General features: G+C 46.2%; 1 protein-coding gene across 1 annotated transcript in view; it reads left to right on the top strand.

The window, feature by feature from the left end:
- Positions 1-22,902, top strand: part of LOC144822597 (scavenger receptor cysteine-rich domain-containing protein DMBT1-like) — a 754,829-nt gene that overhangs the window by 359,223 nt on the left and 372,704 nt on the right. Inside the window, exon 8 of the mRNA XM_078680324.1 lies at positions 11,369-11,553. Coding sequence (XP_078536450.1) covers positions 11,369-11,553 — 185 coding nt within the window. The remainder of the gene's footprint in view (positions 1-11,368; positions 11,554-22,902) is intronic.

The following is a 22,902-nucleotide window of genomic DNA, read 5'->3' as shown; positions in this document are numbered from 1 at the left end:
ATTTACAATACCAATAGTTCAAACTTTCCTAATGCGAGACCTATTGCATTGCAAATGCTTGTTTTTATCGTGGGTCAACTTCCACTTCTGAGCGCTACAGTGAACATGCCATGTGTCATGTCCACATGGGAGCTGTTATTCGTTCACATTGGATCTTTCACAGTTTTTCACAGGTTCAAGGTCAGCCAGGTACAGTTTTAAGGAAGAAGCTCTTTTTACCTACAAGTCTGTTTAGAAGCTGTTCAGTGAAACGAAGTTCCCCTGAGATTTGAGTTTATTTTTTTTGTCATTTTTTTTGGATCGAGTGTTTCACTCGCTGCATGGACTATTACATTACATGTTCCGAGACTTCCTGAGGAATTCGAGCCATTTTATTTATGTTGGTTCTTGACAGTCCCTAGTCGTGACAGTTTAACCGTAGCAATTTTAAATTGGAATCTTGCACTGTTGGCAGCGTGCGCAGCGCGTGCAGTCTTACCTCCTTCTAGGTGTCCAGCGACGCCTCCTTGGATCTCCTGTGACGTTCTGTGTGTTGCGTCAGGTTCCTGTGGAGCTTGTAGGACGCTTTGCAGCTTTGCCGTGCCGTGAGCCACACGGCATCGACGTCGACAGCGTCCCGCCATCTTGCATTGTTTCCAGCACCTCACAACGATGTCGGAGCGCGTTTTCTGCTTAGGTGGCCCACTTTGTGTGTTTATCTTTCTGCATCCATGGCCAGGGAACATTTGGACACGCACTCGTGGGGGTACCTGTCTTTTGACATTCAAAAGTCAAGCATCAGGAACTTCTACACTGTGCTGATGGTTTCAAGAAGGGGGACGGGGTAAAGTACCCCTGCAGCTCATTTTCCCAACCTTGTTCGTTCTGCCATTAGTGGTTACAATAAATACAGATCTTTCATTAAAGCCTATTTAAGCTTAGGGACTGCCAGAACTTATGCTGAGAGGTATGTGTAATGTTGCTTGCCCCACACTGAACACTGAGACTCTGTGAGTGTATGAAGATATTTATTTCTTTCTGTGACAAAGTAAATCTGAGCATAAAGGGCGCCGAGCGTCTACACCACACCAGCTCCGGTCGCCAACTGCCGTTTCCCCGTTCGCGCCTTCACCCCGCGTCTACTGCGCATGCGCGCCTCTCGCGCTCCTGTCTATAGCGTGACGCGTCATCGCGTTCACGCTAATAGACTAGAGCGCATACTACATATCTCCCCTTTTCAACAATAACCAAATTAACTTCTTTCCCAACTCTGCAATATGTCCATGGTCCCCCAATGTTCTTAGGCTAGCCAAGTGTCTGACACACCTATGGTTAATGTCCACTCATTTCAAAGTCTCTATATCGAGAGGGCATCGTGACTGCCCTGCCACTGCGGGTGTGTCTTACCGGCATGTTCTCTTCCATATCACTCTCTCCGCCTGATCTCGCTCCATCTCTCTGGTCTCCACACTGTGTCACGCCAGTCGGTGCACCATCTCTGGCTGTAAATCCAGCGCGGGGACTCTCCACACCACAGTCCTCTCCTATTCCGTCAGGAAGAACTTCATCACCTTGCTCAGGTTGAGGCCTGGTTTCATGGGAGTCCACTTGTGTCTCTATCTCCTCCTGCTTGGGCCATTCAACTATCTTGTTTACTCTGGCCATACGGTCTTGGGACCACACCCTGCCATCGCTGAGGAGGGCTGCTCTGCCTCGCACCTCCTTGACCTGTAGCGGCCGACTGTATTTGCTGTCACCTTTCTTTTGTAGGGTAGGGAGTTTAACCCTGACCCACTCTCCTTCCTCCAGCTTAGTTCCTTTCACGTTTCGACATTTGTCATAGTTTGCGGCATAGATCTTCTGGGCCTTTTCCAAGTTGTGCTGAACCACCGCGGGGGACCATTTGCTAGTGATGGTCTTCTCCCTCCAGACTACATTGTCCCGGGTGAACGGATGCCGTCCTCTCAGCACTTGGAATGGACTGTACCCCACAGCCGTGGGGGTGATCCTGTAGGCCCACAGCATACTCATCACCTCGGCCTCCCAGTCCTTTCCCTGCGTGATGGCCGCCTGTATGGAGCCCATTAGCACGCGGTTGAACCGCTCCACTTGGCCATTGCATGCAGGATGATATACTGCCGTGTGCTTCGACTCAATCCCATTCCTCCTCATAAACTTGATCCATTTGTCCGATACAAACTGCGGGCCATTGTCACTGAGGATATTTTTGGGAATGCCTTCTCTTAAGAACAACGTTGTCAGGAATCTCAGAATCGTGTCCGTATCCATGGATTCTTGAATGTCCACCTCAGGCCATTTAGAGTACTTATCTATCACCACACATAAATACTTGTTCACTCCTTGGCTGTCCAGGACAGGCCCTAGTATGTCGATGGCCACATTCTCCCAGGGGCCCTGTGGCGTGTCAAACTTCCCCAAAGCTGGTCGGAGTGGTCTCAGCACTTTGTCAGCGCCTTGGCATTGGCCGCACTCCCTTACTTGCCTCTCAATGTGTATGTCCATGCCTGGCCACCAATACATTTGCTTGACACGTGCTTTGGTCTTTACAATACCTAGGTGGCCCTCGTGAAGTTGAGTTAGTAATCTAGGTATTAGTGAATCTGGTGGTACGACCCTCTCACCCCTGTAGATGAACACTCCCGAGTCACTCAGGGACAGTTCTTCTCTTATTTCATAGAACCTCCGTACTCCATCAGTGAGCCTCCTTTTGTCAGGCCAGCCCGACGTCAAATGTCTCTTTATCTCTACCTTTTCCACGTCCTGATCATAGGCGGCCGCCCATTCCTGGATACTTATCGACTTCTCATGGTCCTCCATGCTTGCCACCATCTCTTCCTTATCCAGGGCTTCCTCCGGCGCCACTTCCATCGCCGCAGCCCTGCTGAGATAGTCCGCGACCCTGTTCTGCGTTCCGGGCAGGTATTCGACATCATAGGTGTAATCGAGCAGCTTCAGAGTCATTTTTGCTATTCTCGGGGTCGCCGTCTCATGACCCGAGGAAGTCAGGACTTTGATCAAGGGTTTATGGTCAGTTTGGAGCTTGAATCTTGTGCCCCATACCAACTGCCGGAACCTGCCCAACGCCCAGGTGACTGCCAACATTTCTTTCTCAATGACGCTGTACCTTTGCTCCGTCGGGGACAACGCCCGTGAAGCAAAGCTGATCGTCTCAGTAGCTCCATCATCCCTGACTTGTGCCAACACAGCTCCTAAGCCTTTATCACTGGCATCTGTTGTCACTACAGTCTTGCCCGAGGGGACATACCCTTGCAATGGAACGGCATGGCTGATGCAGTCTTTGATCGTGTCAAACTCCAATTGCGCTTCTGAGTCCCACTCAAACTTAGTCTTGTCTCTGATGAGTTGCCTCATTCTGTATGTCCTGGTGGCGAAGTGTCTCACAAACTTGCTATAATACTCGGCCATTCTGAGGAACGACCGCACTTCCTCCTTGGAGCTGGGAGCCTTGGCATCCTTTATGGCCTTCACATTTTGTTCCTTGGGTGAAATTCCCCGTGTGCCGATCTCATGACCCAAGTATGTCACCGAGTGGGTCCCGATCTTGCACTTGCTCCATTCTGCAGTCAACCCCTTGCTTTGCAGTACTTCCAGAACTCTGTGCAACTTTCTGTCGTGGTCTTCTTTGGAAGAGCCCATCACCAGGATGTCATCCTGAAAGTACTGTACCCCTGAAATGTCCTTGAACAGCCGATACATCAGCTTCTGGAAAACAGCCGCTGCGGATGCCAAGCCAAAGGGCATCCTCCGGAACTGGTAGCACCCAAATAGTGTAATGAAGGCGGTGTACTTCCTACTCGAGGGATGCAGCTCAATCTGATAGTATGCAGACGTGAGATCTATGGTGGAGAAGTGAGTCACGCCTTTCGTCTTGGCGAGCATCTCCTCGATTCTTTGCAGGGGAAATCTCTCCACTATGAGATTTTTGTTGAGCTCGCGGAGGTCAACACAGAGGCGCACCTGTCCATTGGGCTTCTTGACCACCACCAAGGGGGATAGCCATTCCGCACTGTCCACCGGCTCTATGATGCCTTGCTCCTCCAGCCTCAGGAGTTCTTGTTGTACGGCTCCGCTGGTGGATATGGGTATGTTCCTGACTTTGTGCACCACTGGTACTGCACCCTCCTTGAGAACCATTCTGTGGACGAACTTGTCCAGTTTCCCGACTGAGCCATCAAAGACTTTGGGGTAAGCGGACTTCCAGTCTTCATCTCTCGTGAGGGGCCACTCGTCCGTCAAGAGAATCTGCTCCTTACCACCCGGGTTGAGTATGATTCCCAGATCTCCTGCGTCTCTCCACCCCAGCACTGAAGGACCTCTCTCTGCTACATACAGGGTGCACGTGGCTGACCTCCCTCTGAACTCGAATGCGAAGTCTCGGCACCCCACCAGTGGAATGGCGTTTTCAGTATACGAGATGGGTCTGATGTCCGGCGGCCATAGGTCTGGCCCCACCACCGGCACGAAGTCTTCTTCCCATATGGATCTTTGCACAATGGTCCAAGGAGATCCTGAATCGACAGCCACATGTACCTTCACTCCCCCTATCAGCATGTCTGTGCGAGGCTTATCTCTTCGCTTCCCCGACACTTCAAGTACTTGGTCCTCGATGCATAACACCAAATCGTCGTCTTCCAGGTCGTCCTCCTCGCTGACGTCCGCTGTGGCCGCATCGACGCACTTGACCGTGGACTTCTTCCCCTTCTTGCGGCATACCTTTTCAAAATGGCCGACCAGGCCACAAAACGAGCATCTGGCGCGGAACGCGGGACAGCGTTTATCCTGCGCCGAATGTGCCGTGCTGCCGCATCTGTAACACGCAAACTTGTTGTCCGAGCCAGGGCGGACCGTCTGTTTCCCTGTCCATCTCGAATCCTTCCTCTGGTCTTCGTACACCCCTCTGGGTTTGCTGGGCGGGGGCGCCTCGTCAATTTTGTTAATCATCTGTCTCGGTGCGCTCTCTCGTTTGGCTGCTTCAGCACCGCGTTTTGACATCTCAGCCTTTTTGACCATCGCAACGACTTCCTTAAGCGACGTCTCACTCTGCGCCCAAAGTTTGTCCTGGACAGCCCTGCATGTGGTGTGCATGACAATCTGGTCTTTGATATACTCCTCCTGAAGACCCCCATACTGGCACGTGATGGCCAGGCGTCGGAGCGCCGCCACATAATCATCAATCGATTCGCCAGCCTCCTGCTTCCTCTGTTGGAAATTATACCTGTCTATGGAGACACACACTGCTGGACGGTAATGGCTGTCCAAGTCATCCAGAGCATTTTTAAAGACATCTGTCTCAGTCGCTCCCCTCTCCTTGGGCACCAAGTTCTTGAACACTCTCACCCCCTCCGGGCCCAGGTTGTGAAGTAACAGTCTCTTCTTCCTTTCCGGGGTGAATGCCCCTTCATTTTCATCTTCAAGTGCTTCGATATAATTTTGAAAGTATTCCTTCCAATCTTCCCATTTTAGCTGTGGTTCTCCCGGTCTAGGCAGGAATGGGACGGGGGCCATCAGAGCCGACGCTTGATTCGCCATCCTGGCTTCGCCTCTGGGGTCTACCACCTGGGCACTGTGTTGACTAGGTATACCGGATGCTCCTGCACTCCCTGCCGTGCTACCTTGCCCTCTGGGGCTACCTGGGGTGCTGTCCCTTATAGCCTGCGTGGGGTTGTCGGTTTGTGCCCCTTCCTCTGTCTTGGGGGTGATGCCTTTGGCTGCCAGGGTGCTGGCTGAGCTCTCCTTCCCTAGCCCAGCACTGACCTGGTTATTGGAGCTGTATAGCAATTATTTTCGTGCAGATCCGCTGCTGCCACACCCTCTGCTCGTCCTTGTCGCTGTTTTTTTTCTTCTGCTGGTTGGTGTGGGGCTGTTGTGGAGTGCCTACTCCTGACCACTGTCTTCCTGGTGTTCGTGGTCCCAGCCTCGTCGCCAATGTAATGTTGCTTGCCCCACACTGAACACTGAGACTCTGTGAGTGTATGAAGATATTTATTTATTTCTGTGACAAAGTAAATCTGAGCATAAAGGGCGCCGAGCGTCTACACCACACCAGCTCCGGTCGCCAACTGCCGTTTCCCCGTTCGCGCCTTCACCCCGCGTCTACTGCGCATGCGCGCCTCTCGCGCTCCTGTCTATAGCGTGACGCGTCATCGCGTTCACGCTAATAGACTAGAGCGCATACTACAGTATGTTGTAGTTTTGCTCTATTGTACCATGTTTCATTTTATTCGTGGTGGTACAAAGCATTTCTCGAAGCAATGTAGATTTGTTAAAAAATGTGAAATCTTGTTTTCATGCATTTCTTCCTACATTGCTCTGTTTTACACTGCCATCTAGTGTCATTTTCTCATGCTCACAGTCCTGTGGTAATTGATTCTAATTGCCTGTTATGCTTATTTATTTCTGAACATTGTGCTGCTCATCATTTTGGTAAGTTACTGTAATTTTGTCTTTTATAGTACTTTAGTTGTCGTGATGCTACAGATTTACACTTATTTGAGGATGTGTTTTCCTTATTGTTTGTGGGTGGTTATCTCAGTTCTCACACAATAGGGATGGTTGTAGGTTTATTTACCTCATTATTTAACTTTATCATATACTCATACATATGAGTGTGTAACCTCTTCATGGGGTTTGGTACATGGGTTTGTTCCCATGTTGGATGTAGTTCCCATTTTAGATCCAGGTTTATAATTTCAATGGGACAGAGTGTTACTCCTACTCGGGGGTATGTAACCTCCACGAGGGGGTTGGGACAAGGGTTAGTTCCCATTGGTTGGGAGATGGGTTAGTTCCCATTTGTTTGTACCTAGGTTAACCCTTATCTGGGTTGGATGTGGGTTTATCCCTGTTACAGTTGCGCGCAACACAATAGTACGTACCTTTTTGGTTGGTTATATGGGTGACGATCCATTTGTTTTTGTTTTCCCTACACATGGGATTGAGACGTAGGTTATTCTACCTTTAGCACTATTCTTTGTTTTGGTTTTGGGTCATAGTGCTTTACGTTACAGAGTATTTGGAACATAATTCTATGTATTGGTATTTATTATAAAATTCTCTTTTTAAGGGGGATGAGGGATTTTACTTTTAACTTGTATTTATCTTAACCATCCTTCCTTTACAGAATGTTTTTCTCTAGTGACATTTTGTTGTCATTACTGCATCCCAGAGATTTGAGATTTGTATTGTTATTGATTGTTTCCTGCTTTATGATTTCATCCTCTTTGATGCTTTGTTCATTTGCTACATCTTTGTGATTTGAAATGTTAATCTAATTGGACAATTGGACATTGTCCTCTAGTTTCCTTTTGTTTTGTTTCAGTAAAAAGGGATAATGTTGTATTTTACATTTTAGTTTAATATGTACTCTAGCCTGCTGCCTCTAGCTGCTCCGCCAGAGTGTGTCTTGGTCTTAGAACATTGGTGTGCCTGTGATGCGTGGAATGTTGGTGTGCCTGTGATGCGTGGAATGTTGGTGTGCCTGTGATGCGTGGAATGTTGGTGTGCCTGTGATGCGTGGAATGTTGGTGTGCCTGTGATGCGTGGAATGTTGGTGTGCCTGTGATGCGTGGAATGTTGGTGTGCCTGTGATGCGTGGAATGCCTGGGTGACTGAGTGGGTGAAAGTGGCAGTTGGAGATGGGCTGAGCAGCTAGGGAGGCTGCTCCCGGTGGGGCTGGTACCACACTAGGCTGGCTGGAGTCCTAGCTGTTGTAACTTGATCTGAAGACTGAATAAACAAGTCTTGAACATACAACCTGGCTCCTGTTGTCTTTCCACTAAGGACACAACACAACTCCTTACTTACACTCTATATATATATGAACCTTTATTTGAATATTGGTGCTATCTGAGACATTACTTAGAAAGGAACACCTATTTGTTCACAATGTATTACTGTCGAATTTTCCATTGTACCATGTATAATATTGGTATCGAAACCCAATAAAATTATGTTTTAAAAAAATGTAGGAAAGGGCCATTTTTGTATGGCCACCCTCAACATCTTTCCCCAATGCTGATGGTTATGACTCTGAAAGTGCACTGGAGCTGCTAACCAGACCCCCGTGGCTGTGCTTGCAAAGAACTTTAACCCTTTCATTGCTATCCCTCCAACCCTGTTCTAAGCCTTTATTTGGCTATCTGGGGTAGTTCGCGCTTAGGCCCCTGTAACGTTTTGTCCACATAAGGTGTCCACACCAAATTTGTGTTCTTTTCTCCCGACATCATGGGGATTTTAAAGGTACTCAGGGTTTGTGGATTGCCCTGGGGGGGACCCAGAAAGTAGCCAAAAAATATGTTTAAAGGGGGAAAAATTGCTGCAAAAGAAAGCATCTGGTTTTCCCCTGCAAATCGTATAAAAAAAGGGGTTTGTTGTGCTGAAATCAACAACTTCCCAGCTTTGAGGGACAGGCAGAATTTTGTCAGAAAAATATTATTTTACAGAGTTTGGTATTTTACAGGGAAATAGCCTATTTTTGCTACTGTTTGTGCTCTCAACCTCTTCCAGTTAATGGTAGAAATAGGTCTGAAAGCTATAATGGATCCAGGAAAGCTATACACTTCTGAAAAGTAGACAGAATTATGAATTCATTTGTGTAGATCTTTCGAGATTGTTTTATAGAAACTAACAGTTGAAAATTAGAAAAAGCATTTGCAATGCAATCGGTCTCGCCTTTGGGACCTTATATGTATTTAGCTATGCAGCACATTAGCCTGGATGCTGAAACATGTACTGTTCTTTAACATGGAGGGAAAATAAGCACTAAACTGCATGACACGCCACATATGGGAATACATGGAGAGAAATTTTGCCTTTCAGCTGGAAATGGTATAGTCCAAAGATCTGTTTAAAATCAGGGCCACCTGTGGTCATATCACTAAAAATACAAGATTTGAAAAAATATTATTGTCTACTGGTGCTCATGGAAAACAATTTCTATGGACTGGAATCTAGAGAATGCTGGTATTTTACTGACCTCTGCTGGTTCTTTTCTATGACGAACGTTAAATAGAGTCCCTAAGCAGAAAGCAATTCTGGTATTTTACTGACCTCTGCTGTCCGTTTTCTATTAAACAGTCAAATAGAGGCAGTTGGACAGAAATAAAATCCCCTAAGAAGAAGCAGACAAGTCCTAGGGTTGATCTCCAGAACCCACAAAGTACATACACATATATAAGTATCTACTAAAGTATATACAAGAGGGCTTGCATGCTTGAAAAACAGACAATTTTGCCACGTTTTCACCTGTAACGTCATAGATCTTTTAAGCAATATACCGGTATATCCACTGGGCCCTTCTGGTTGTGGGGATATATAGGACTTTTATGTTCAACAAGAACCTGAGCAACCCGGAGCCAATAATTGAGCTGCTTCTAGTAATAGTTTTTCATTGTGTACTGTGTATATAGCAATTCATTTGGTAAAGTATACAGCGTGAAAAGTAGGTATAAACGACACATATGTATTTGTATTTGCACCTATGTATATGTTAGTTTGCTCACCATGCCACCCCAGTTTGAACCCTGCCATATGCAAATGAGTTTGACCGGAGATTCGGGTGTCCTGGAAGCCTTTTCAATCCGAGATTTAGGGAGTTAGGGGTGAGGAGAATAGTGGCCCATGGGCAGCTAGCTCCTACAGCTAATCGTCCCTTGCCTTGACCATATCACGTGGGGTGGGTCACCTTTTCTACCCAGAACCCCTCTATTCTGCCTCTCTGAAACATAGCAGGAAACTGGATTTAGTGTACAGACCGGGCTGCCATTCCTGGGGGTACAGTCAGCCTTCTAGAGGTGTACACTTCCTTCCATAGATAGTTTCCTGTCTCCCCCTGAGCAGATGTCCTATGGTGGGCTCTTTCCTCCACTGGGTGACGCCCTGATGCATTTCAGAGGCAGTGCAGCCTTTAAAGCTCACTGTTTTATGTGCTCATTCTCTAGCCTGCTTGGGAGGAGGGAGGTTTGAGCTCCTTCCTGCCCAGGCCTTAGTTTCTCAGTCCAGGGAGTGTTCACACTACCTAGCAGGAGGTCAGAAGCCTGCCTTGGTGGCAGCAGGTGCTGGAAAGTGTGGGCTTGCCACTCAAAATATAGGAAAGCAATGGCAACTATGTGGAGACCATCCAAGGTCTCTACTTGGGTGCATGCCACATTGCCCTCGACACAAGAATCAAGTCAGGGGTGAGAAGGCATGTTGTTTGATACCGAGCATGACATATTTCGTCAGTACCATAATGGAGTTAATGAAGCCCAAGAATGCCCTGGTGTCAGCCCATGTTCAACAATGGGACTGCTAACACTGATAGTTGTTTTTAATGTGGAAAGCCACTGTAGGGACATAAAGGCTTACACCTATACGCCCACACCTTAAATATACTGCACCCTTCCTTCTGGGCTTAGGGGTTTTTCTTAGGGGTGTCCGACATATATTAAAGGCAGGGTAGGTGACTGTGCCACACATGGTGAGGGCACAGTTTATGTTAAGCAGTTTGCACTGCTCTAGCAGTCTGCAATGGCAGGCCTGCTGCCAGTAGTTTGTGTGGGTCATTAAGGGGGGCACAATACTGTGTTGCCACCCCAGGGACCACTTTGCCACCAATTCCCTTGGTTCTCCTGGTATCATATATCAGGGGCTTATAGTGAGGTACAGTCAATGCCAATTGGGGATGCCAATTCACACACATCAGTTGTAGGAAGAGAGCACTGGCACTGGGACCTGGTAAGCAGGCTTCAGCACATTGTCAGAGTCAAAAATCAGCATGTAGTAGCCAAAATGATGGCCTCTGTCAAAGAAGAGCTTTATACTAGACTCCAGGTGTTGCAGAACACGGCTGCTAGAGTGGTGCTGAATCTTCCATCATGGTCTCTGTCTGCCCTCAGTTTAAAAGCTCTTAACTGGCTCCCTGTTAGGAAACACGTGTGTTGCAAAATCATCTGCCTGGTACACAAGACCATGCATGGAAATGGGCCAAGTTACCGGGCCAAGAAACTTAACTGGTACACAGCAATTAGGGATCTTAGGTCAGGGACTAAACATCTACTCACCCCTCTCAGGGTCCGTACCGCCAAAAATGGTGGCAGATTATTTGCCCATTTAGCTCCCCTCTTCTGGAACGAGCTTCCAATGCAACTCCGAATGATCACTGATCACGAACCGTTCAGAAAAAAGCTTAAAGCCTGGTTCTTCTGAATGTTTTCTCTTTCCCTTTTGCTATGAACCTTTACCGCCATTTGAATCCACCACAGTGCTTTGAAACCCCTCAGGGATTTATGTGGGCTCAATAACACTTTATAACGTAGCAAATACAAATGTAAAAGGGCATGTTTTCTTACTCAGTCTATCACTACCTTAGTTCAATGCTGTACCTCGAGGGAATCCTGCAGCTTCTTCAAACTGGCCCCTCAGTGTTCCTGTTGTCGGGGTTCTACATCCCTGTCCTCACCAACACTGCCCAATCAGCAAAACCAGCACCTGTGGCTCCCACTTTCCGCAACAATGACAGCCAAGAGAACTCTACACCCAGGCTGTACGAGCCAGGTAATATTCAACTGACTGACATAACCTGTCCCTGGGACCCACATCACCTTACTCCCCTGTGGCTTCTTCTGGACTCAACCTGCAAGTGAACGGGTGCCCCGAGTGCGTTTCCCATTGACCGCAAAACTATAGTTTTGTAAGAGTGAAATACACCGATTTATTTTCCTTCACAAAACCATAACTCTGGTTATACTTATCCTATTGTCTTTGCTTTGGTGTCTTATTTTATATATAAATCTGATTGATGTTTATAAATTGGTGTTGGATTTCCTTTGAGTCGTGTCAATTAATTATCAGGTATGTTTTTGCTCTGAAATGCTGACCACGGGTTCCTCTAGTTACGCCTGACTGCTCGGTGCCACACTACCAGAAATGAGCTAGAGGTTTATCTGTGTGAATCCATAGAATGCAGCACATACGAAATAGGAGAAATACAGATCTTTCTTCTCATTACTCCTCATCAGGGGAGGTGAGGCATTTTGATGCATTCCCAGGTCTACCAGTAATGGTACATCTGGGAATGTGCCAAAATCCATGGGTGGATGTGTAAGAACACCCACACTCCACCTATGGAAGGCCTCTCTGGTTCAGATTAACGCGACACAGCAATTTTTGTTGCATTACTCTAGATTTTTCAAGCCACGCTGGTGTCCTTGTGGGGCTCGGTAAATCTTACTTAGTAGTTGGGTCACCCTTACAACCCACTGTGTGGGGCAAGAATGAAGGAAATGCGTGATAAATCTGCCCCTAAGTGTTGTAAGCAGCCTAGAGGTTTTAAACAGAATCATCATAACATGACAATTTAGACATAGCAATTTGGGCTGAATAGGGGAGACCACCCCCTGATGCTTTCAAGAGCGGAGCGGAGACAAAGTGAACAGAATGGCATTTTTATGATGTGGAAGAAGCAAAGTTAATTTGGATGGTCAGTGGAGTTAAATTAAAGGAGCGAAAATGGAGAGAGGACGACTTGATGAAGGTGAGAAAGTCTTTGGACCATTTTTTGAGTCATTTCCTATGGCCTTCACATAAACGTTGTTACCTCTTCCACCATCAAAAAATAAAATAACCGACGTCTAAACTTGGTGGCTCAAGGAGAATTGAACTCTCCAATAGAGAGCGGACATCTTTCAATGGTGTCCTTTGACTTGGCCCCGCAATATACTGCAAATAATGGTAATAGAAATAACACTAACACACATCGTAGAGGTAGCAATCTTTGAAGGTTAAGTTTGGCTGGCCACCGCAAGAAAAACTGATAGAGGATGAGGTTATCTCATACAACTTAATTGCTGCCTTACACATGTGCTGCTTTTACTGTCACCTATATCTGCATGCATCCTTTTGCTTGGCTTAGCTTTATCTCCTACTATTTTGTACTGACTGTGGAGCATAGCGTCTTTATCACCCTTTTGACTGGTTGACTTGTAGTGTCTATCTGAGGCTACCTAATCTCTCTGATTGGGTTAAAATCCCTCATAATTACTGATTAAGAGGAAATCAAAACATTTACCCAAACCCGGCGATGGTCTGGTCCGCTTGCCCAATGGAGGGAACCCTACACAGGCTTCACTAACATAGAAATATGCTGAACCACATCAATGCCTCTGTTCCCTCTCTGTCCCCGTCAGGAACAAACTCATTCAAAATCAACTACCCACCTGACTTATCCAAAATGGAGAAAAGAAAACAAAAATAATACTCTAAGGAGCAACCCGAAAACTCTTATATCTGACTCCTATTTCTTCCTCTCAAAAGGAGCCATTAAGACCCATCTAATATTCCCACGAAAAGCACAAAAAAATAGAGGAATGCTTTTTACTCCCTCAAGGCAATCATCGCTACACAGAACGTCCCCTACGGTCCATAAATCATAATATCACCCTCCCCTCAATCAAAGTAAAAGCTGACATCTCAATTTATAAGAATGCCAATATCTTATCTAGCCAACGGACAATGACCTGCTAGCATTTGACTCACTTTTTAGTGACCTAAAAGGCAAGTAGCAGCCTCAGTTAAACCTACTAGTTACACACCTCATTCCCCATCTCCTATCCATGAACCTAAAATGTCAAACTCCACGCTAAGAATCGCACCCAGTGACAGTCGGAGCTCTGAAGTCTCCTCAGCCTGTAATCACCCCTGATCGACCCTTCTACAATCATCCATCTCAGACCGAGAAGTAACTACTCAACAAAAGGAAGTGGGTCATCACCCATGAAACACCCCCCTAATAAAGCACAGGTGATAGAAGCAGAAAAGCAGACAGAACCCATACATTTGCATACGCTCACAGAGAACGAGATTGGAATATGTCAGCATCCAAAACACAAAATCCCCATAAACCAAATCAACTACAATTAGCAACTACTCAGTGAAGACGTAGAATGGTTCAAGAAAAAAGTCATCATTTTTCTACTAACCCTAGAAAAGATGCACATGCCTACCACCAATTACACTGACTGCCCTGCTAGCAGAAAACCATGCTGTAACAGCAGTCTCTCCAAGACAACAAGCTTCAAAGACCTTGAAGATTGAACAATCACCTATCAGAAGAAGAGATAAAATCTCTGCTTTAATTATATTAGACTGAACAGAAATGTCCCCGTGATACATCATCTAACATCTCAATTGTTAATACATCCAACTGCAACAACTGAAGATTCAACCCTCTAATACGATTGATTGATTGATTGATTACAAGTCAACCACAACAACCTGATCGCAATCGCAATAAACATCACGTCCACCACAGTAACTCTCAAAACAGTAACTAACCTGAAATGCATGCTTCACAATTGCAGATCAGCTTCTAAACATGAAACTGATGTAGCAGATGTCACCCTATAGCATATTCTAGAAACCTGGCTCAACCCAACGGCAGCTCCAATATTACGTCTAGACCACACATTGAAGCAGGGGGAGGTCTCACTATATTTTGCAGATACTTCCTCACTGTAAATTCACTCCCTTTGAAGATATAACATCTTTTGAACTCTTGGGAGCAGAAATCTTGCTTGAAAGGAAATCCTCATCGTTACCATCCGCTGGCGAACAACACAATCTTCCTGAAGCAACTTATGGAAACAATTACAATCAACTCTACGTCACTCTCGAATAATATATTATTAGGTGATTTCAACCTGCATTTGGAACAATGACAAACGCCCCACCACAGGGGCTGCACTCAGTAACCTGCTCCAGGACCTCCACATGAGTCAAGCTTGTAATGGAACAACCCACAATAAAGATTCCATGCTTGACCTCATCATTGCTAAACCAGGATCCGTTAATGTGCTAAACATCACTCAACCAGACTGGTCTGAGCACTACCAGGTTCTTTTCCAAATATCCACACAAGAAATTAAAATCAACAGTCAAACAAAAAGGAAAACAATGTGGATAAGGGTTTACAGCCACAAAAACAGAACAGAACTGGTGAGCCTATTCCAAAACTTCTCGGAACTACGGACTGATCAAACATCGGAACATGAAATGACATATCTCAACAACAGCAGTATGACTAACATAGCTCAAACGCCGCCTCCACTACATCCAGAACAGCAAAAAACAAACCTTCAGTACCTTGGTTCAATCAAAACATAAACAAAGAAAGAATACAATTAAGACATCTGGAATAACTGTGGAGGAAGGACCCAAACATCACCCATATTGAACAATTGAGAAGGCACAGAATCTCAATACAAAAGGCTATCTGGAATACAAAAACAACAGCGTTCAGATATCAACCAGACACAGTGAAAAACAGGCCCTGAAAACTCTCTGATATAATAAAGCAACAATCTGGAAAACTTGCAGAACCCACAATTGCCAACAACTCAACTAACATATGCAATGCCTTCTCCACTTTCTTCAAAGAATCAAAACCATAAGCACCTTTATCCCCAGTCAAGCTAGTACCCAACCATAGGCATAGCCCTCTGAAACAGTTTCAGATCTCTGTCTGAAGGTGAAATCCAGAAAGAACATCTAGTCAATGATATCTACCACACATTTAGGCAATCCCATTCTCTGATTGAGATGTCATCAGTGATGTCATCAGTGATGTCACTGACCATGTCATGAATGATGTAATATGTGACATCATCAGCAGTGGATTGCGGGTGCGCGAGTTAACTATAACGGAGGAATTTCAATGGTTTTGTACGAGTGAAATGTCCAGCTAACTATAACACCCCTGAAACCATATGCGTTTTTTCAGTGAATTTCTAAGGTTTTTTAAATGCTGATTCCTAACTATAACATGTCTGAAACCTATGTTTTTTCAGTGAATTGCAATGGTTTTTTAAATGACAATTTTTAAATGTAATAATAGTTATATTTATTTTTTGATACTGATTTTCTAATTTTTTAAACTATTTATGTTTACATATTTTATTTTTTAACTTACATTATTTATTTGTAATATGAATGGAAATTTTTTTTTTTTAAATATTGAAACTGTAATATTGTTTTTTTTTAATGTTTTTATTTTAATATATTTATATATTTTCTTTCTTTTTTTTCAAATTGTTTTTGGAGTTGCGCACCCAGAACGTACCTTTCATGATCACTGCGCGGAACCTATCCGCCATTTTAGAAATGTTGTGAAGGTTGCGCGTAGGGTGTGCGTCGGGTGTGTATTTTCGTGCGTGATTGCTATGCGACTGGTACGCGACTCCTGCTGCCGCGCATTCGTGACACATGCACATTAGTGTACGCGATGCTTGAGCGGTGACGAGTTCCGCGTGACGTCATATACGTGTTGGGCGCAGTGGGTGCGCGACTACTGCAAAAAATTTTATTGTCTAAAATGATATTACCTACTGGCGGTCGCCAGTAGGTATATATAGTTAGGATTTTTTCTCTATGGGTTTTTTGAAAATTCTATGTCTAATAACTTTGGCGTTTGTGGACGGAATTGGCTGAAATTTTCAGGAAAATGGCACATTTTGTTTCTGAGCAGCCCCTGAAAATTGGGGGGGGTTTCGTCCAGGGGGGGTCGAGAAAAAAGGGGGGTCCCAAAACGTGTTTTTAACATTGAGTTTTCCATAGGGCGGTTGGCCTCACTTTTAGCCCGAACGGCTGAATGGATTTGCACGAAACTTGGCAAAATTGTAGGGACTGGTAGCCCGATGTGCCTTTTGTAGGTCTCAATATATGTGCTCCAGTGGATTTTGAGAAATTAACGTTTAAAAAAAGATATATATCTGTAACAGCGGACTGGGCAGCGGCCCAGGACGCGTACTTTTCGCGCAACGGAGCTTTGTGAAGCGAAGCTGATTGGTTCTCCGGCGTCTGTCAACATTCCAAACAGTCCGTAGCGGCCGCCATCTTGTCTCTCGGTAGGATCGAGAGACAAGAGGAGGTCAAAACAAAGGGGGAAATAACTATAAGGGGGCATAGTAGATCCTCGCTGACCCCCTAGGTTTGATGTGGAGGTTTTAAAAGGGCCCCGCGGGGCAAAAAAAAATTATAATAATAATAATCGAACGGCTGAATGGATTTGCACGAAACTTGGCAAAATTGTAGGGACTGGTAGCCCGATGTGCCTTTGCTAGGTCTCAATATATGTGCTTCAGTGGATTTTGAGAAATTAACGTTCAAAAAAAGATATATATCTGTAACAGCGCACCGCTTCGCGTACTTTTCGCGTTACGGAGCTTTGCGAAGCGAAGCTGATTGGCTCTCCGGTGTCTGTAAACATTCCAAACAGTACGTAGCGGCCGCCATCTTGTCTCTCGGTAGGATCGAGAGACAAGAGGAGGCCAAAGCGAAGGGGCAAATGACCATAAGGGGGCATAGTAGATCCTCGCTGACCCCCTAGGTTTGATGTGGAGGTTTTAAAAGGGCCCCGCGGGGCAAAAAAAAAAATAATAATAATAATCGAACGGCTGATGACCATAAGGGGGCATAGTAGATCCTCGCTGACCCCCTAGGTTTGATGTGGAGGTTTTAAAAGGGCCCCGCGGGGCAAAAAAAAATAATAATAATAATAATCGAACGGCTGAATGGATTTGCACGAAACTTGGTAAAATATTAGGGACTGGTAGCCCGATGTGCCTTTGCTATGTCTCAATATATGTGCTTCAGTGCATTTTGAGAAATTAACGTTCAAAAACAAGATATATATCTGTAACAGCGCTCCGCTTCGCGGAGATAAAATTATATGTGTATTACCTAGCTGTTGCTAACACCAGTTAGCGACGGCTAGTAGGAGATAGCGACCATCTTGGGTCCCACTTTGCATGTGAGTGATATTTATCACTAATGACATGCAAAGTGGGCATGCCAAGATGTTAGCGACTGGAAACAGTCGCTAACATCGCTATCTCCTATTATCAACTTTTGGAAATATTCGAGATAAGCGCGAATATCTCCAAAAAGTAACAGCTGCCCTGAGCAGTTCTTAGCCATGTTATCCAATGGGAGGTGGATAACATGGCTAAGAGCATTAGCTCGGTAATGCATGAATATCGCGGAGTTTTCAGCGACATTAATGCATTGCGCTCGTTTTTTATCGTATTTGCGATAAACCTTGATAATAGCAAGGTTTATCTGCGATAATTTCTGACGGTAAAAAAATCTTTGCAATGCATCGTTAGGGATAAATATCGCTTAACTTTGGTAATATGCCCCAACGTCTGTTAACGTTCGATTCGAAGGAAATCAGGAATTGTTGAAAAACATTGTGTGCGCCATCTTGTCTTTTTTCAAATGCCACACTTTTGTCGTGCACGGCAGCCATTTTAGATGCCTTGACCAGATCCACTCTGTGAACGCTGTCGATCCTTACCATGGCTCCCCACCCTCGCAAGCATCTCCCCCAGGCAGTGGTCACCCCCGCTCTCTGTTTTATGCATGGGTAATAAACCTCCCCCCATCTGCGCTGTTCTTCCCTGAGAATCACACCCTGTGCCCGCCCGACACCTCCCTTTCGCCCTATTCACTACCGCACCCTCTGACACTCCTTTTCCTCTGTGTCCGATTGTCCAGGCCGGTCCTAGGCTATCAGCTAGCCCTGCAGATGTAGTTTATGGCCACAGCTGTAAAGAATCACCCGTCTTCAAAGGAGTTATAGTAGATCAAGGCCCACACTCGATGAGATCCGTCACAGCAGAAGCGTTGCTATTATCTGAAAACCATCCTGTATTGTGATTGGGGAGGGGACCGAGCGTGAAGCGGAAGATTCCAGGGATGACTCTTTGTACATCAAAGTTTTTACAATTATGTGTCACATTAAAAATATATAGCACTCCGACAAAGTAGTAAGATTATAAAACTTTAATAATTTATAAATATATACAAGAAAACAAAAATAGTAATAACATATAAACATTTTTAGAGAAAAACAACGAAGTAGCGGTCGGCTGTGCGAATAGTCCCAACGCAGCACAACGTCCAGATTTCCGGCGTGGGGCGTCGCGGGGGGTGGGTGATCAGTAGCAAACTGTTGTGCGAATAGTTCCAAGGCAGCAGAACGCGCCGAAATCTAGATGACACAAAAGTGATGTCTAGTAAGTTGCCACCCAGCAAATAACGGCGTGGGGCGTCGCGGGGGGTGGGTCATCAGTAGCAAACTGTTGTGCGAATAGTTCCAAGGCAGCAGAACGATGGCACCAAGGTGATGTCCAGTAAGTTGCCGCACTGGTTTTGGTATCCTACAATGCTGCTCCGAATAACGGCGTGGGGCGCCCCGGGGGAGGCGGCGTGAACGGGCCTCTCCAGGTGGAGTGTCATCTGTTGTAGTGGGGCGCCCCTTTACCGTTTCAGTTGCCATTCCGTCCGCTTTTGGTCCACTGTGTCAAAATCCGCCATTCAGCTGAGTTGCGCCCACTCTTGCGGTGCAGCGATAGGCGGCTGCCACAGGACTCTCAAAATGGCGGCAGGCTGTTTCCTTTTTGGGCCTGGTCCACTGAAATGGCCCTGGGACACCTTGGAAATCGGACGCTTGTCTGCTAGGTCTTGGACCCCATTCTCGAAAGCGTCCCCTCCGCCTTGAGAATTCATCAAAAGTTTTGGGGGCCCCGACTCCTGCAGGCTTCTGGTGGGGAGCGGCTGCCATGATTGCTCGCGGAATGACCACGACGGAGCTACGAGATGGTGGTGCTCTCATGGTGACGCCAGCTTCAGTCTGAAACATCCAGAAACAAGGTGGGGCTTTCATCGTTTGGGGGGAAAAAAAAGTTTTCATCCAATGAAAAGTGTTGTTTTTAGGTCATATGATCAAGCCTTCCATCATTAGGAAACCAAAAGTAAAATGAACCAATGAAAAGTTTTATAAAGAAGTCACATGACCTGTTATGCGGCATAGGGTATAAAATGTGGAGAAAATACGTTGGCACGTGAGGCGGTGTCAGTAGCGGACCGATGTGCGAATAGGCCGAAGGCAACACAACGCGCCAAGATCCGGATGGCATCGAGGTGGTGTCATAGTTGAGAGTTCTGAGCAGCGGTTGTAACACTGTCTGAAGCTTATTTGCAGCTGCTGCAGCTTCACTACGCGCGAAGATCCGGATGGCACCGAGGTGGTGTGTAGGAAGTTGCCGCACTGGTGTGGCCATCCTACAATGCTGAAAGTCGGCGTGGGGCGCCCCGTTGGCCTGTGAGTTTGCGTCAGTAGCGGACCGATGTGCGAATAGGCCGAAGGCAGCACAACGCGCCAAGATCCGGATGGCACCGAGGTGGTGTCTAGTAAGTTGTCGCACTTCTGTGGCCATCGTACAATGTTGAAAGTCGGCGTGGGGCGCCCCGTTGGCCTGTGAGATGGTGTCAGTAGCGGACTGATGTGTGAATGGGGCTAAAGGCAGCGCAACAATATTTTCTACTATATTTCCGGTGTAGAAGAGACCACAAGGCGCTGAGATGCCAAGATCCGGATGGCACCGAGGTGGTGTCTTGCAAGTTGTGGTACTGGTGTGGCCATCCTACAATGCTGAAAGTCGGCGTGGGGCGCCCCGTTGGCCTGTGAGATGGCGTCAGTAGCGGACCGATGTGCGAATAGGCCGAAGGCAGCACAACAATATTTTCTGACTGACACCACAAGGCGCTGAGATGCCAAGATCCGGATGGCACCGAGGTGATGTCTAAGTTGCGGACTGGTGTGCGAATGGGGCCAAAGGCAGCGTAACAATATTTTTTGTATGGAAGATACCACTAGGCGTTGAGATGCCAAGATTCGGATGGCACTGAGGTGATGTCTAGCAAGTTGGTGTGGTCATCCTACAATGCTGAAACTCGGCGTGGGTCACCCCATTAGCCTGTGAGATGGCGTCAGTAGCGGACCGATGTGCGAATAGGCCGAAGGCAGCACAACGCGCCAAGATCCGGATGTCACCGTGGTGGTTTCATAGTTGAGAGGCACTTCATCTGCAGTGGGGCGCCGAGATCCGGATGGCACCGAGGTGATGTCTAGCAAGTTGCTGTACTTGTGTGGTCATCCTACAATGCTGAAACTCGGCGTGGGTCGCCCCATTAGCCTGTGAGATAGCAGTTCTTTGGATTTGCGAATAGGCCGAAGGCAGCACAACAATATTTTCTGACTGACACCACAAGGCGCTGAGATGCCAAGATCCGGATGGCACCGAGGTGATGTCTAAGTTGCGGACTGGTGTGCGAATGGGGCCAAAGGCAGCGTAACAATATTTTTTGTATGGAAGATACCACTAGGCGTTGAGATGCCAAGATTCGGATGGCACTGAGGTGATGTCTAGCAAGTTGCTGTGGTCATCCTACAATGCTGAAACTCGGCGTGGGTCACCCCATTAGCCTGTGAGATGGCGTCAGTAGCGGACCGATGTGCGAATAGGCCGAAGGCAGCACAACGCGCCAAGATCCGGATGTCACCGTGGTGGTTTCATAGTTGAGAGGCACTTCATCTGCAGTGGGGCGCCGAGATCCGGATGGCACCGAGGTGATGTCTAGCAAGTTGCTGTACTTGTGTGGTCATCCTACAATGCTGAAACTCGGCGTGGGTCGCCCCATTAGCCTGTGAGATAGCAGTTCTTTGGATTTGGGCCTGGCTCGTCTGCTGTAGTGGGGCGCCCCTTTACCGTTTCAGTTGCCATTCAGCTGAGTTTCGGCTGCTCTTGATGCTACAGCGACAGGCGGCTGCAACAGGACTCTCAAAATGGCGGCCTGTTCTTTGGATTTGGGCCTGGTCCACTAAAATGGCCCTGGGACACCTTAGAACTCGGACGCTCGATTTTTTTTTCCTTTCCTGTACATGCAAAAAAAGGTAAATGCCCGGTACGTTACACGCTTCATCTGCCACGATGAACTCTCTAGAGGAACCGAAAAAAAATATAGTTGTGGTAACTATACCATGCATCGTCATATGGAGAGGTGGCAACAATTAATTATAGTGCTGCATAAAAGAGAGATTTGGAGGAGAACCCCTGACCTGCTAGTACATTCATCAAAGAAGTGGCACTGAGAGCTTCAGAGGCAAGGGAAACGGTCCCAAATATTTAGAAGAACTTTGGAAAGATTAAAATGACATGTTTAGATTGTGGCAAATTTATTTCATGTGGACATCTGAGTGTTACTCTAATAAATACAGCATATGAACATCATCATAGTCGATGGTTGGTAGAGACATTTTGACTATATCCTGGACCTGCCCGTCCTCGCCCAAAATGGCGCCAGAATAAATGGGACTCGTAACTCCTTGTTGTGTACTGGTTGCAGAACCTTGAAATCACGAGATACGTATGCAGTTTTGAAGCACATGGCGGGCGGGGACGAGAATTGATTGAATATTTCGACATCCCTATTGATATTAAGTTCTGATGTGTTATTGATTACTGTACTGTTGAAAGTTCGAATTAACGTCACCCATGGTACTTGCCCGCAAATGTATATCTAGATAATTTTATTGTAACTGGCCCTGTCGTATTTTAATTATAAAATGTACGTCCACCGATTCCGTAACTGTTAGACACCTTAGTTCTTGCAACCTAATGGCCCGCCCGTTACGTTCCTCTACAGTGTAAATGTCTATTCATCATATACGATTACAGTTTGCTCCGTGGCCGGCCCACGTGGTTATAGGCTCGTATTTGTATAATGAAATTTTCACAATAAAGGTTTTTAAAAGAAAACATGGTAGTAGTATATACATTGGTAAAGTTTTTAATAATAGTCACTGTTTTAGAATCATTAAAAGGCAAGTGAAATAAAGCAGACCAATTACATGAAGGGTAAAAGGTATAATACGAAGGAACGCAGTAAAGATAAATGGTCAAGGGCTGTTGTGTTTTCTATTCCTGCAACATAAAGTGATCGATAAGAATCTCATATTCAGGCGTATCGGCGACTAAGACAGCAGGTCGACCCTCTTTTGCTCAA

Source organism: Lissotriton helveticus, chromosome 3_1 (assembly GCF_964261635.1).
Source record: "Lissotriton helveticus chromosome 3_1, aLisHel1.1, whole genome shotgun sequence".
NCBI classification, from domain to species: Eukaryota; Metazoa; Chordata; class Amphibia; order Caudata; family Salamandridae; genus Lissotriton; species Lissotriton helveticus.
Note: the sequence above shows the minus strand (reverse complement) of the source record. Positions and strands in the feature narration are given on the sequence as shown.